We start from the raw sequence: 13,097 nt of genomic DNA, 5'->3' as shown, positions 1-13,097 counted from the left end.
AATTAAAAAAAAACCAGAAAAAAAGAAAAAAAAAAAAAAAAAAGAGATTGACTTAAAAATGAGTCTTTGCTTTTATAAATAATGCACTGGGGGAATTTCTCTGGGAAGCTCGGGCCAGAGGACTCTAGAATCACGTTTCCAAATGTCTTTCCAGCAAGTTCATGGTATTAAATTAAGTACGTAACGGTATAAATACACCGTACACCAGCAACAGAAGAACATCGCTGAGGATACGTGAATTCAAGCGCTCATAAACGAGAGAAAAGCCTGAAATTGGGGGCTTGTTCTTTCTCCAGAGCTTCTGCGCATAATAATACCCCATCGAGCTATATAAATGCCAACTGTTTTTTTCCTGAGACAGCTGCCTTGCCGAGTGCCCAGAATGGATGATGCTCAATAAAGGAAACAGCTATTCAGTATTATCCTCATTCACCAGAGTTCGGCCAGCGCCTTATTTGTCATTCAAGCCCTGGTCTAGAACGAGAAACTTCTCCACAGGCGTTTTGCTCCTGCCCTCACCACTGCGGTGAGTCAGTCAGTTCTCCCCAAACCCACAACAGCCCTGACTTCACAGAAGGGGAACTGCGGAGCAGAGCCATTAACCGTGGGGTTTGGCAGCAGCATCCAGCACCCGGGGTCAAGGGAAGGATACAGCTCAGGGAGTTCGGGCAAGGCAGCGAAGGAGCCGAGCCAGCCATGAAAATCACACGTGCAGGTCCACAGCGTGGCGGGAGTGGGGGGAAAATTAAAAAGATCCTATTGTATCAGCACTGAAACAACGGCCCCATTGGGAGGAGAGCTTCATCCTTGTACAATGTTTTAACAAGTGAAAGGACTGACAGCACCGATGACACTCAACCCAGTATCAGGGAGCACCACTGTTAAGGTACAAACTGGGCTCGGAGAAACAAAATATTTACAGTAAAATTTGCCAATCTCTTGAAACAAATGTGAACTCACGCTATTTTACAAGAGAGAATTGAACCCTGGCTATTAGCTACACTAGAGCTAGACAATTAACAGACATTTTAACATCTAGAGACTTAGACTCTGGAGGAAAACTATGCTTGTAATGCAATACGTCAAAGAATGAAGTCGTCTGTATCTACATTTTTCCAGTCGTCAGCATACCTTTTTTCTTTCCCCAAAATGTCTCCTTTTTCCCAGATCAGATATAAAACAATCGCTGTCGAGAGGACTGTTTCCCTGTGGCCATCCCTCACGCAGACAGCCCTGCGAGCGCTAGGGCAGGGACTGTTATTTATACACTGTGCTGCCTGAGAACTTCGCTTCTGTCAAATAAAAAAGAAATTGCCTTTCCTCCAGAAATGTCAGCATGTTCTTCTCCCATCCCCTACGTTTTTCTTTCTTAGCTGACCCAGGCTTGCCATCTTTTGGCATCTTATCAGCCCCACTCAAAAGCATCTTCTCCCTCCCCCTTTACTTTTTCTGTCTAAACATCCCTTTCATTTCCTCTCCCCTTCCCCAAAACCCAAACAAACCCACATTCTTATCCCCTAGTAGAGGCTGATTCATGTTCTGCGTCAGCAGCCACTCTCCTGGCCAGACCCAGCTTTAACTGACACATTTCAGCTGCTGCCAAGCGGGACGGGACAGCATCTGGGAAGCCGGGCTGCCGTCAGCCCAGGGGCCAGCGGGGCCGGGGCCGGCGTGACGCAGCAGAGTGGCAGAGAACGTGCATAGATGATGCCTTCAGAGATGGAAAGGGAGATCCTGAATTCAACCAGAGTGCAACACCGGGGCACACACAAGGCAATGAAGTCAAACGTGGGAAGAGACGTAGCTTACAAAGAGATCTTGGCTCAGGCTTTGGGTTTGGAGGAGGAAAAAAGGCAATCTGAAGAATACTTTCAGAGCAAGGCGTTCATCCAGCACTGTTCTCATCTCAACAGCTCCACAGACCTACCCTGCACTAACACCGACACCTGCCCCTATTCCTTCCGAAAATTTTCAGTCCACATGAGGCACACGCCTGAATTCTGGAGTATCAGTACCAGCCTGCAAACTGACACTGCCCCGTTACACTGCCCAACAAAAGGAACTGTATGTCTGGGCCCTGAAAAAAAAACCCCAATTAGAAGCCTGAGGTCTTTGCACATTTAATAAGGACTGCATGTGAGGCTCAGAAAGCGAGTCCCGACCTCCCGAAGCAGCACATTCTCCTGCCGCACCCAGGGCAGTCTGGATTGCTGCCACGGGGAGGGTCCTACAGCAAGGTCCTCTGCCCTAAGCGAGCCAAGGGTCCTGGAGAGCAGATGGGGCTGTCGCAAAGCTGCTGGCTCAGCACGGCCTAATTGCAGTGACTGCATTAGCAACTGGAAGCAGTGGGCAACAGCAGATTCAGCTAAAGCCTTAATCTGGGGGCCCAGAACTGTTTTTAGCACACACTGAGACCTACAAATGTGAAAAAGACAAGCTTATGACTTGTACACAGACTATAGTGAAGTTTATTCATACTAAATACACGTACTTGCATCACTACTCGCCGCATACTTGCCCTCCAGGATGCCGAGTTCATTCCCACTTCAGGAGTCAAGACTGTTTTTACTTTGCATAAAACAAGAGCTGCCAGTTTGGTTTCCCTGAATAACATATCACTGAAGCTAGCAAAACAATACAAACGGGGTTTATTCAGTACAAACTATACAGAAATTTTCTTTTTACCGTTCTAGGGAGTTATGCACAGCATATTATTTAGACAAGCACAAAATGATTCCAAATATACATAAATACAGTGGAATTCAAGTGTCTCCAATATCCACACTAGTCAAAACCAAGAGTTTTGGTATTTGGACACTTGGGTCCTGGTCCGGATTCCAACGCTTCTCCCCGCATCCATTTGGTTTGTTTAAAATAATAAGCAAAATCCAACAACAGCCCTGTTAAAGGATAAGCTGGTTTTGCCAAAATTAACAGTAACAGCAGCATGGGGAAAAGCTTGCTTCGGAAGAGCGTGTTTGCCAAGTAAGTAAGGTTGGTCAGTCTGACAGGAGGAGTTGTGTAGCAAATGCACGATGTGTAAATCCTTTCACGCAAGTGCAGCTTCCTCCCCTCTCGTGCCCATCCGACTGCCGTTACTCCAGACAAGCACAGGACAAGAAGATTGGAAGCATTGCTGATGAGCAGAAAGCCAAAGGAGAATTTAACTATGGTGTCTGTCTGCAAAGGTAAACCCACTGATAACCACAACGTCACCGAAAACAAAAATAAACTCTATAAAAAGTTACAAAAAACAAGTATCTTTGATGTTGCAACCGGCTCATCTATTTTTGGAAAATTGCTAGAACTGCCTTGCCCAAGAGGAACTTTTTTTATAAGCAACCAACATTAGGTAACCAAAAGAGTCAAAATACCATAAATCATGTTTTTTCCCACCTTGTGTTGCAACCCTTCGGGTCAACTCTGTGTTCGAGCCCCCACCAAGTGAAAAACCCGCCACACCTCAAAACTGGGAACTCGCATCTTGTGACCAATAATACTTATCTTACAGGCCCCCTCTGATAGCCAGGGTAACTAACAGCTCTTACCGCCAATCTAATTATAACGCGATTAAATACATTGTTCAATCATCAAAATCTGGGATATCGTCGTAGGAATAGCCCCGGTAGCCTTTGGAAGCGTAGTACGCGATGCGCAGGTGGTAGAAGCCTGGGAGAAACACAAGGATCCCAATGATGAGCACGGGGATGGCACGGTCCGCTCCCTGCGGGGGAGAGAGGGGCAAGAGCAGTGAGGTTGGGGAGGGGGTGTCTTTCACGTTCCTTAAGTCCTGTCTCTACTCATCCCCAAGGCCTGGCTAGCTGCCAAAACAAAAATTCATCTTCCATCAGAATTTTCTTCAGGCTGAGCTCTCCCTCCTCGCTACAGGAAACCCTCAACATCCCCTTCGGACGCCAACAATGGAAGGGCAGTGCCAGCCCCCGGCCGGGTGCTGTGCGCTTGGCTGAGCACCAGCTCTCCTGGCTGTGCCTGGCTGCTTCTGATACAGCCGAAACGCTGCTGTGCCCGCCCTGATAAGCGGCAGCCGCCAACCGTAAAACAATTCCATACGGCGCAAGGTAAGAGGAGGAGCGCGCCGTGGAGGGGCACCAGGCCAAGCTGTGAAAAACAGATTCCCTTCCAATGGGTCGCAAACACAGCGATGAGAGCAGCGGTGCCGTGTCCTGTACCACGGCCTGGGATCTCCTACCCAAGTCACCAGCCGGTCTTTGCTAGGAAGAGCGACGATCCCAGCGTGAAGTTTTTCCAGGACAGCAAGCTGACCTCAGCAGGGACATCGTGTTAAAACGAAACCGTACCCCAGGGAGGCCAGGGGAACTCGGCGCTCCCCGGCCGATCTCCAGTTCAGCTACGACCGTGCTGCAGAGCGGCAGCTGAAGACACCAGAGGGCTCAGCTGCTGGAGAAACGGGGCTGTCGGCCAATGCGGAACTCGTCACAGAAATGTAATCGAACAACTTACACCTTTGCTGATGTATCCCGCCAGGAGGAGGGCTCCGATGATAATGAGGAAGGTCCCGATCATGAAGAGCACAACAGCCAGTGCAATTGCCTTGTAGGGGATTTTTGGTGGGCTCTTCTTGAACTGGATGGAAAAAAAGCCCCGACCCAATATTAAACAGCTTAACGCAGCACAGCTCCCCTCCCGCCACGGCAGAGCTGCGAGTCCCACAGCCAGCAGAGATGACACGGGACAAAACTGCTGCAGCAGCTCCGCTGCAGGGCTCTGCGATGGCCCTTCCGTGAGGAATCCTGCCCAGACCCCGCTCTCTGAGCCAGCCTTTAACCCACTGCTTCCAGATCCGCTCTCATTTTCTCCTCCCTCCAAAAAACCGTTTCTGGAGAAGGGCTGAAGTGGTGGCTCACAGCTTTGTACCCTGGAGGTGAACAAAAAAGCAGCCTCCTGCGCACACACAGCGCTACAGCAGCTTTTCCTAGCAGGTTACACAGTCAGAGCAGCAGCAGAAAGAGGTTTCCTTCCCCGCTTTTTACCTGCAGGTCAATATATCCATCGTCAGTGCTGGCAAGCTTGGAATATTTGACTTTGCTACTGGGAATCCCAGCAGTCAGGTTTGTACGTGATGGCATCATTACAAGGAAGCCTGGGCATCAGCTAGAACCTGGGGAACAAAAAGAACAGGAAAATAAGATAATCGGAGCACACTGTGCGACAGAGGCTGGGAGAGACGGAACAAGTGTCTCAAGAGAAACGAAAGTCTCAGGCCCGCGCTAACCAAATGGCATCGTTGTTCTTTTTCACAAATGAAACCTTTTCAAACAAACCCTTGTATTTAAGCCTGAAGTACAAAACCCTGAATATAGCTGCAACAGGGTTTGCCAACATTGGAAAACAAAATCAAACTAAGAGAGAACTTGTCTTTAAAACAAGACAGAAATTCCAGAATCATGCACGATGTATAAACCAGCTCTCGTTGCGCAAGGAGATCGCAATTCCAGCAGGGAAATGTCTGAGGCCCAGCTATTTCTAAATTGGGGACACGAGCAAATAAACCCAAACCAGAAGTAAACAAAGCAGCTTCTCTCAACCAGCCGGATATTTTGCAAGAGATCCATGGGGTTTTTTTTTGGGGGGTGGGTGGGGTGGGGAAGTAGAGCAAACCACCGTAAAGTGGAATGAAAAGGAGCTGTCATTCCCGAGACAGCTCGAGTCGTGACTCAGAGGGAGCACGACAAGGGGATGGGGTGGTTAGTGGATGAGGTAACCAAACGAGCAGCAAGGAGCTAGAAGCAGAGGTCACTCGCCTGCCTGGCTGCGAGGGAGGCAGCGCCCTGGGCCGAGCTGCATTTCCTTACGCCACAGCCGGACCCTGCCATTGCCCCACGCCGCAGCCAGCTCCTGCGGTTCTGCTGCCAGCAGCGCAGCCCCGGGCAGGGGGCAGAGCCAGCTGGCTGCTGCGGGGCCCAAGCCGAGCTCTGGCCTGCCAGCCCCCCCCCGCCGCCTCGCTGCAGAGCCACTGCACGGGCTGGGACCCCTCCTCGCAGCGGGACCCAGGCGCTGGGTGCCACTCGCCCACCGCCATCAGCCTGCGCTGCCGCCCCGCAGCCAGGTGGAAAACAGGCTTCCCACGCTTCCCAGCTTCCACAGCTTTTTTTTTTTATTTCCTGAGGAAGTATGGAATAAAGAAAACAAAAATGCATCTATCCCAACTGTTCCAACAGGAAGGGACAAAGACGCTTTTTCCGTAACGCTATTTCGCATCTAAGGTAATAGCATCTCCTTAAAATATTTAGTTTCCACGGAAATCCTTTGTCTCCCTCTCGCTAACTGCCAGCACGCTCCCGCGACATCGGGTTTGTTCCTCTTGCAGGAAATTTAACTTCTATAAACCCCCAACACCCTCTGATCTTAAACCCCAACACAGATGTCCCTTTAGCTTGAACTTTCTGCTTTTTTTTTTTTTCTTTTGCAGCAAAACCCCAAGCACAGACAAATCATTTCCAGCCCCAGGCATACCCGAAATCTATCGCCCACCTCCAGGGTGGGCACGCTCGCCTCCTCTGCTCCTCACACATCGTTTCCCGTACCCCAACACCCCCAAGGCCTCCTGCGTGTCCAGGGGGTAGACGTGAAGCAGCCAAAAGAAATCAGCACATCAGAAACGCGTCCAGATTTTCTGATTCGGGCCCAATTTTACTCTTGAGCACTTGTGGGACTTGTTACTGCCGGTCCCACTATTTACCCGGCCATTCCTAGTGGCTTCCTAGGAATTATTTCCCATTTACATTTGCATAAACTGATGATCTGCCCTTGCCCTCACCTTGCTTACCAACAAGAAAGAGGCTGTTAAGGGCAAATGCAAAAAAAAAAAAAAAAAAAAAAAAAAAATACTCTCAGCCCTCACGGTTAAGGGCCAGTTTGAGCCCACCGAGCTTCACCCTCCCCGTGGGCTCAGGGTGAGAAACAAGCTGCGAGGGGTGGATAAACGGCGAATCGTGCTTGTCCTGCCCGTTTAAAACACGCTGCGCGACGGCCACGTTTGAAGCACAGTGGGAAGCCGGCAGCGTGCGGGGACAGGTGGGGGGGGAAGGGGGGACACAGAGCGCAGGCTCAGCGGGGAGCTCGTCGCTGTTTACGGCCCCTCAGCCCAAAATCCCGTTTACCCCCCGAATCAGCCCGACACCATCTGCTCCCCCTCCCCCAGGAAGGGGGGGGGGGGGAGGCCATTCCTCGCCCTTTGGCCAGCTCAGCCCTCACCCCGCTGCACCCCAGACCCAAACCGGTTTCTGCGCTGGCGGCCAGGAAGCCCCCAGCAGGCCCGACCCCCGCCTCCCCCACGGCGCAGGCCGCGCTCCCGCTGCCCGGCCCCGGTACGGACACGCCGAGGCCGCTGCCGTTACCGTTACCGCCTGCTCGCGCCGCCCAGGCCCATCGCTGCCAGCACCGCCCCGCTCCGCTCCTGCGCCGCGGCCGCGGAACCACCCAGGAAGTTTATTCTGGATGACAGCAATGTCCTTCCAGGTCACGGCAGCTGCCGCCGGCCCGGCTCCGCTCCACGGGGCTGCCCCCGCCGCCCGCTCCGGACCCGCAGCTGGAACTGGGGTGTCCCTGGGGAGGGCGGCAGGGCCCCCGTCCCGCTCTCCCGGGCCCCCGTCACACGCGACGCGCCGTGCCAGAGCTGCTCCGTGTCACGCCAGGGCTGTGTTTGTAGAGGGTTTAGGAAACGGGCACGCTCGCACACGTCACTCCTACACAGACTTTAAAATAAAGCTGATTTTCTAGAGGATCCGGATGCGATTAAACGGGCAGATGCAGCACAGCCCTCCGTCAGGGCCGGGTACGGGACCTGCCACAGCCAGAGAATTATTTGTAGCACCTGGAACAACATAAACCCATCAGGTAAAACAGGTGGGGACCGACCTCCACCAGCCGCGCCAGAGCAGGGAGCTGCAGGAATTGCCATGGCTCCTCCAAGTTAATAAAATATTTAGAGCCCCAAAAGCTTCATCTCCTGAAGTAAATTAATAAAACCCCCTGGATTTAGAGCCTGTAAAGCCTGATCTCCTGAAGTTTCAAAGAATTCTTCCTTCCCTCCCCCCCCACCCCCCCTTCCTTTCTTTTCTCCTTGGTAAGAAAGTCTAAACATTTAAACTTCAAAAGCTTACTACCTCAAACATGGAGAAACACATCCAGCACTCACTAAGCCTCCTCAGCTCTTTTTTTTTTTTGTTCTTGCCCTTTTTAGTGTTTTGTTTTTAAAAGGGATTCTCTTTATTTTGATTATTTGGGTATGGCAATAGCAACGTAAACATTCAGCTTCTTTAAGGCTTTATCCAGAAAGCCCAGCGCATGAGTCAGAACACCCAGCGTGTAAATACTAATGGTAAAGGAAATTTTCTTAAAAGATGCGACACCACCGGCTCATTACAGCTGTAAAAATAACCAATTAAACTATACTTTTTTTTTTTTTTGGCCATGTTTATGAGTAGAGTAGCACCAAGCCTGATGGCTCCCCCCGCAGCAGGAGGCTGCACCAAAACAAACCAAGAATTTGCTTCCGGCACCAGCCCAGCCTGATGCACGTTATTGAAACCCAGGATAAATCCCCATTTCAACATCGTGAATGTCTGATCCGGCACTGAGGAGCATCACACCGGGAGGGGAAAACCCATCCTGGTTATTTGAGGTACCTGCTACTGCTGGGGGCTGTAACTCTGGGATTGCTGGAAAGCTTTAGGGCAGCTGAAGACCTTGCTTTGGAGATTATTATTTTTTTTTTTTTTAAAGGTACTGAATGATTCAGCAAGTAGAAGGGAATAAAGGGGGTGTGCACTGGAGACATGAGACGATACAGGAGCAGAGAACCACACAAGGAGCCACCTGCATCACAGCAGCAGCAAACCGCAGGCTAAACTCTAATACAGCAGCGCGACCACCAACGAAAAGTCAAGGTCAGGGGCACCGAGAACCCCTGTCCCAGAGCTCGGGGCTGGCTCTGTGGATGGTGGCCACGTCATTCTGACACAGCAGGATTTGTTCCTCAATCAGCACTGCCACCTTGTGAAACTCTTCGGCTGCATCCATCGGGTTTCAGGTCCCAGCTTTTTTGCAGCCAAAAACCCACCCCCCCAGGTGCTTCTTGCTGTTTTACTGCTGGGGACAAAGCGGGGTCACTCTGGCTCCAGACAGAGGGTACAGGGTTACGGCTGACTCTGAGCAGTACGAGAAGCAAAGAAAAAAACCCCACAGCTGCCCAAAACTGTTTTCAAATCCTACTTTTCATGATCAAACCTTCAGGGTGAAACATGCTGTAAACCTTTACCGTTTTCATCAACAGTAAATACGAATGTGATGACAAAGACCCTCGGTTAAGAGAGGAGCGGCTGGTGGCACGGCCGAGTGCACCACGCTTGAGAGGCACAGGGCAGAGGCAGCCGATGAACACAGCGATGAACACAGCGTGCACAGGTCTGCAGAGGAGGAGAATGAAACCCAGGCAGGGCTTGCACGGCACCATCAGACCAAGGAACGGAGCCGCAGCGTGGGCCTGCACCCTCAGCCTTCACTGAGAGGCAGAGCAGCAGCTACCGAACAGTCTCTGGCACCTGCTGAACCTCGTGCATTTTAAATAAAACCTGTTTCACAAACCTCCTCTGCTTAAAGGAAAGAGCATTAAGGGCTGATTAGTTACAGAAACAATAACCACACCTCTCCATTTCACCTGTCTGAACCATCAGAGCAGCTGCTGGTAACTCCAGCACAAAAAAAAAGCACAAGTTTGCCCATGGCAGCACCTTTCAAAACAGGAGCTAGGCTACGTTAGCGTAGTCTAAGAAAGCATCGATTCCTCCACCCACGTTTAAAGATGATAAACCCCATGAAATTACATTCTTTATTTCCATTTTCAAAGATTCAGTTAGAATACCAGCTGCAAAACTAAGTGAAGGTCTAAAACTCACAGCATAACTGAACAGCAACCCTAGGCAGCTACAGAACTCTATGGGAAATGGGTCTGCACTCAAGTTAAATATCGCACCCCTTCCCTAACACCAGCTGGAAGAGGTAAGATACTTCACCTTCAGACAGCACCTAAGAGGTGATTGGAAGTACAGGAATACGAGAAAAACCAAGATTTCCTTCTTCCAGTGACACCAGTATAGCAAAAGAGGAAGTTGAAAAATATTTACAAAGATATCTACACGACATGCCTAACTGTGCTGATGTGATGCTCCACAGCACTGAAACTGCTAACGCCGCCACCTCCTTCTCCGCCAAACCAGCTGTCCTCTGGAAGAGCTGACCAGCTCCACCCCTCAGTCCTGCTCCAATTAAGAGCCTTCTTGTTGGTCTTCGATCTTTGGAGCCAGGTAGTATTTTAAGTGTCCCATATCAGCAATCTTGTACTCCACAACTAGGGAAAAAGAAAAAAAAAAAAAGCCCGATATTCAGAAGGTTTTTAATAAACACCCTTCAGTCAAGAGTTGTTAAAGTAGTTGGAAGGCGGCAGCATGCTACAAGATTTTTCAGTAGAGCTGCTTGTACTCACCAAGAGGAACATCTGCGGACATGCTGAGTGTGACTGTCGGGGACAGGGGAGTGGCTTTGGTAAAAAAGTTCAAGTACCTCAGAGCAAAGGTCAACTGGACTGGCTCGTTCATCTCTATTGCAACCTAGAACACCGGCAGCCAGGTCAGAGCTTAGCAAGCGCCAGCCGCAGCCAGCTCCCTCAAATAATTCCGACACCTAAAGCAAGGGCAGTCAGTGCTGCTCCCCACCCTGGCCTGCTCAGCACCACCTGCGGGCCCCAGGGACAAGGGCCTGGTATAAACCAGAGAAATGTACGATCCAATCCCCCAGCAGGTCATAGAACGAGCAGTGTTTGCAGAAACCTCAACATCGAAGGCACCACAGTAACAATCAACTTACAGCTTCTTCCTCTTTATCCACGTTACTGGTCTGTGACAGCTTGATGTTTCCATTGCCCAGCTCTCCACTGGCTGAAAATTTCACACCATCTTTCGCACAGGAGATGACAACCGCATCGCCAATGTGGCTGAGATCTCTACAGATGCGTGCGAATTCAGCAGACGGCATTTTCACTACGCAACTATACTCTTGTTCCTGCAAAGGAAGTGCCACAATTAAACTTGTACCAAGAAATGTAATCGCTACACTTGAGTTCCTTCAGTCTTTCCAAAGGCAGTTGTGTTACAAGCTCAAACGCCAAGTCTGATGGAGTTTGACATGGAAAAACACCCACTTTAAGACAGGGTGTAATCAGTCATTTGCACCGCTACTTACTGGAATTCCAAGCTGCTCCACGTCGAGATCCATTAGCTTCATCTCATAATCAGAAACCTTTTCCTGATCTAAAGGAACAAACCACAGTTTCACCAGGTGTTTCTTAGAAGTTATCATCCTGAATTTAACTTCTGCGCCCTCCTCCCAAGTAAAACCACACTGATCATGCCAGTAAGACCCACCTTGTTTAATCAGAGCTAGCAGTCCAAAAGTGACCCCAACACCAAAAGTGACCCCAACAGCCTTTTGTAGGCTGCAAGAGGACAGGAACCCAAGGGCATCTGTTTGTGGCCTGAAGAACTGTCTGTCTCTTATAAGGAGTATGGGTCAAGTTTCTAAGTTTACATCTCCAGACTGTTTCAAGAGTTTACCAGGTGACCCCTCCTGTTTCAGAAGTATTTACAGCCCCCCCTTGCATCTCTGTGGTTTATGAAGCCTACCTAAAAATATCCTGCTACCAATTTACTTCCGAAATCTAACACTCACTTGGTGCTTCAAACACTAGAGCCAACGTGTCTGCATTGTCCTCCGCCCGGAGCGTTATGATGTCCTCGTTTCCAGCACATTTCAGTATTTTGGACATGCTGGGGGGGAGGGGAGACAGGTTACTCGCAGGATTACCAGGGGACAGAGCAGAACCCGCACCCATGGCCTACTACAGTGTGAAAGCCAGGCTACATGGCAGCAGCGGCCAGTGCCCTCCAAGATCCCCTTCCCCAGCCCCATACCCCTCCCCAGCCCCCCTTCCCCAGCCTCCCTCAAGTTCCCAGTACCAGGAGCTCACTCCCCAGCCCGCTCCAAGACCCCCTTCCCCAGTCCCATAACCCCTCCAACACCCCCTCCCCCAGCCAGCCCCACACCCCTCCCAAGCCCCAAACCCAGCCCCCCTGCTTCCCCACCCCCTCAAGTGTCACCCCAGCCCTCACTCCCCAGCTCCCTCCAACAACCCCTCCCCCAACCCGCCCCACATCCCTCCCCAGCTCCCCCCAGCACCCCCTCCCCCAGCCCCACAACGCCTCCAACGTCCCTTTCCCCAGTTCAGCCTCCCCCGCTCCCCGCCAAGATTTCCCGCCATGGCGCGCCGCGCGCCGGTAGTGACGTCACGGCACGGCGGGCCCCGCGCGCGCCGCGAAAAATGGCGCGAGAGCGCTGAGGAGAATGGGGGAAGGGCCGTGGGGGGGTGTCCGACCGACCCCTGCCCACCCCAGGAGCCGCTCCGCGGGTACGGCCCGGGCACAGCCGCCCCCTCGCCCCTCCCCCGCTCCCCGCAGCCCGGGCCAGCCGCCTCAGCCCCGTCCCAGCGCCCGGGGGGGGGGGAGGCGCGGCCGCCGCTCCCCGTACCTGGAGAGGTTGACGCCCATGGCGATGTTGCGGTCGCAGCGGTAAGTGTCGAAGCCCTCGGAGCGCAGCGTGAGCTGCACTAGGGAGACGTGCGAGGAGTCCATGCTCTGCAGGCTGATGCCGCCCGAGCCCAGGTCCCAGCAGGCCTCGGTGATGAGGTCCTTGAGGGCCTCCAGCACCCGCTTCAGCACCGAGCCCTGCACCAGCCGCGCCTCGAACATCCTGGCGGCTGCCCCTGCGGAACCACGCACACCCGGCAACGCAACAAGCGGCCCACCGCCGGGCAGCTGCCCCTTTTATAGCCTCTCCCGCCCCGCCTCCCGCCGCGCCGCAGCCAATCATCAGCGGCCCTCTCCGCCCTCAGCGAAGCCCTAGCACGGTCACATGACGGATACCCTGCTCTCCAACCAATTGCGGCGTCGCTCCTCTCCTTAATCCCGCCCCTTCGGCCGGCGGGAGCCAATCGCCACGCGGGT

The 13,097-nt window shown here is 52.1% G+C and overlaps 2 protein-coding genes across 7 annotated transcripts; both read right to left on the bottom strand.

Annotated features, from left to right (window-relative positions):
* Positions 1-2,104: 2,104 nt before the first annotated feature.
* On the bottom strand, positions 2,105-7,499 carry TMEM230 (transmembrane protein 230). 6 transcript variants are annotated; one of them, XM_056362918.1, is made up of 5 exons: positions 7,386-7,499; positions 5,013-5,140; positions 4,483-4,605; positions 3,549-3,724; positions 2,105-2,415 (listed from the first exon to the last, which is right to left on the bottom strand). In XM_056362918.1, the coding sequence occupies exons 2-4, from the start codon at positions 5,109-5,111 to the stop codon at positions 3,584-3,586; spliced, it is 363 nt and encodes a 120-aa protein (XP_056218893.1). In that variant the 5' UTR covers positions 5,112-5,140; positions 7,386-7,499; the 3' UTR covers positions 2,105-2,415; positions 3,549-3,583. The 6 variants fall into 6 exon arrangements, with proteins under 6 accessions (XP_056218893.1, XP_056218891.1, XP_056218892.1 ...); XM_056362916.1 differs by lacking the exon at positions 2,105-2,415 and adding an exon at positions 2,632-3,180; XM_056362917.1 differs by lacking the exon at positions 2,105-2,415 and adding an exon at positions 2,632-3,136.
* Positions 7,500-9,857: 2,358 nt separating this feature from the next.
* Positions 9,858-12,903, bottom strand: PCNA (proliferating cell nuclear antigen). The gene is made up of 6 exons (XM_056362911.1): positions 12,622-12,903; positions 11,767-11,864; positions 11,281-11,348; positions 10,906-11,100; positions 10,526-10,649; positions 9,858-10,390 (listed from the first exon to the last, which is right to left on the bottom strand). Exons 1-6 carry the CDS (start codon positions 12,840-12,842, stop codon positions 10,308-10,310), a joined length of 789 nt encoding a protein of 262 aa, XP_056218886.1. The 5' UTR covers positions 12,843-12,903; the 3' UTR covers positions 9,858-10,307.
* Positions 12,904-13,097: the final 194 nt, after the last annotated feature.

This window comes from Falco biarmicus, chromosome 18, assembly GCF_023638135.1.
Source record: "Falco biarmicus isolate bFalBia1 chromosome 18, bFalBia1.pri, whole genome shotgun sequence".
Classification (NCBI taxonomy): Eukaryota; Metazoa; Chordata; class Aves; order Falconiformes; family Falconidae; genus Falco; species Falco biarmicus.
The sequence above is the reverse complement of the archived record's forward strand: the minus strand, read 5'-3'. Positions and strand labels throughout refer to the sequence as shown.

Bases quoted from the DNA above. Each gene is read 5' to 3' on its own strand.
- TMEM230 (XM_056362918.1), bottom strand. From the start codon at position 5,111: ATGATGCCATCACGTACAAACCTGACTGCTGGGATTCCCAGTAGCAAA. The intron at 4,606-5,012 runs GTAAAAAGCGGG...TTTTCCATCCAG, and splicing joins ATGGATATATTGACCTGCAG to TTCAAGAAGAGCCCACCAAA. The intron at 3,725-4,482 runs GTAAGTTGTTCG...TCTCCCCCGCAG, and splicing joins CGGGATACATCAGCAAAGGT to GGAGCGGACCGTGCCATCCC.
- PCNA (XM_056362911.1), bottom strand. From the start codon at position 12,842: ATGTTCGAGGCGCGGCTGGTGCAGGGCTCGGTGCTGAAGCGGGTGCTG. The intron at 11,865-12,621 runs GTACGGGGAGCG...CCTCCCCCCCAG, and splicing joins ATGGGCGTCAACCTCTCCAG to CATGTCCAAAATACTGAAAT. The intron at 10,391-10,525 runs GTGAGTACAAGC...CTTTTTCCCTAG, and splicing joins GTCCGCAGATGTTCCTCTTG to TTGTGGAGTACAAGATTGCT.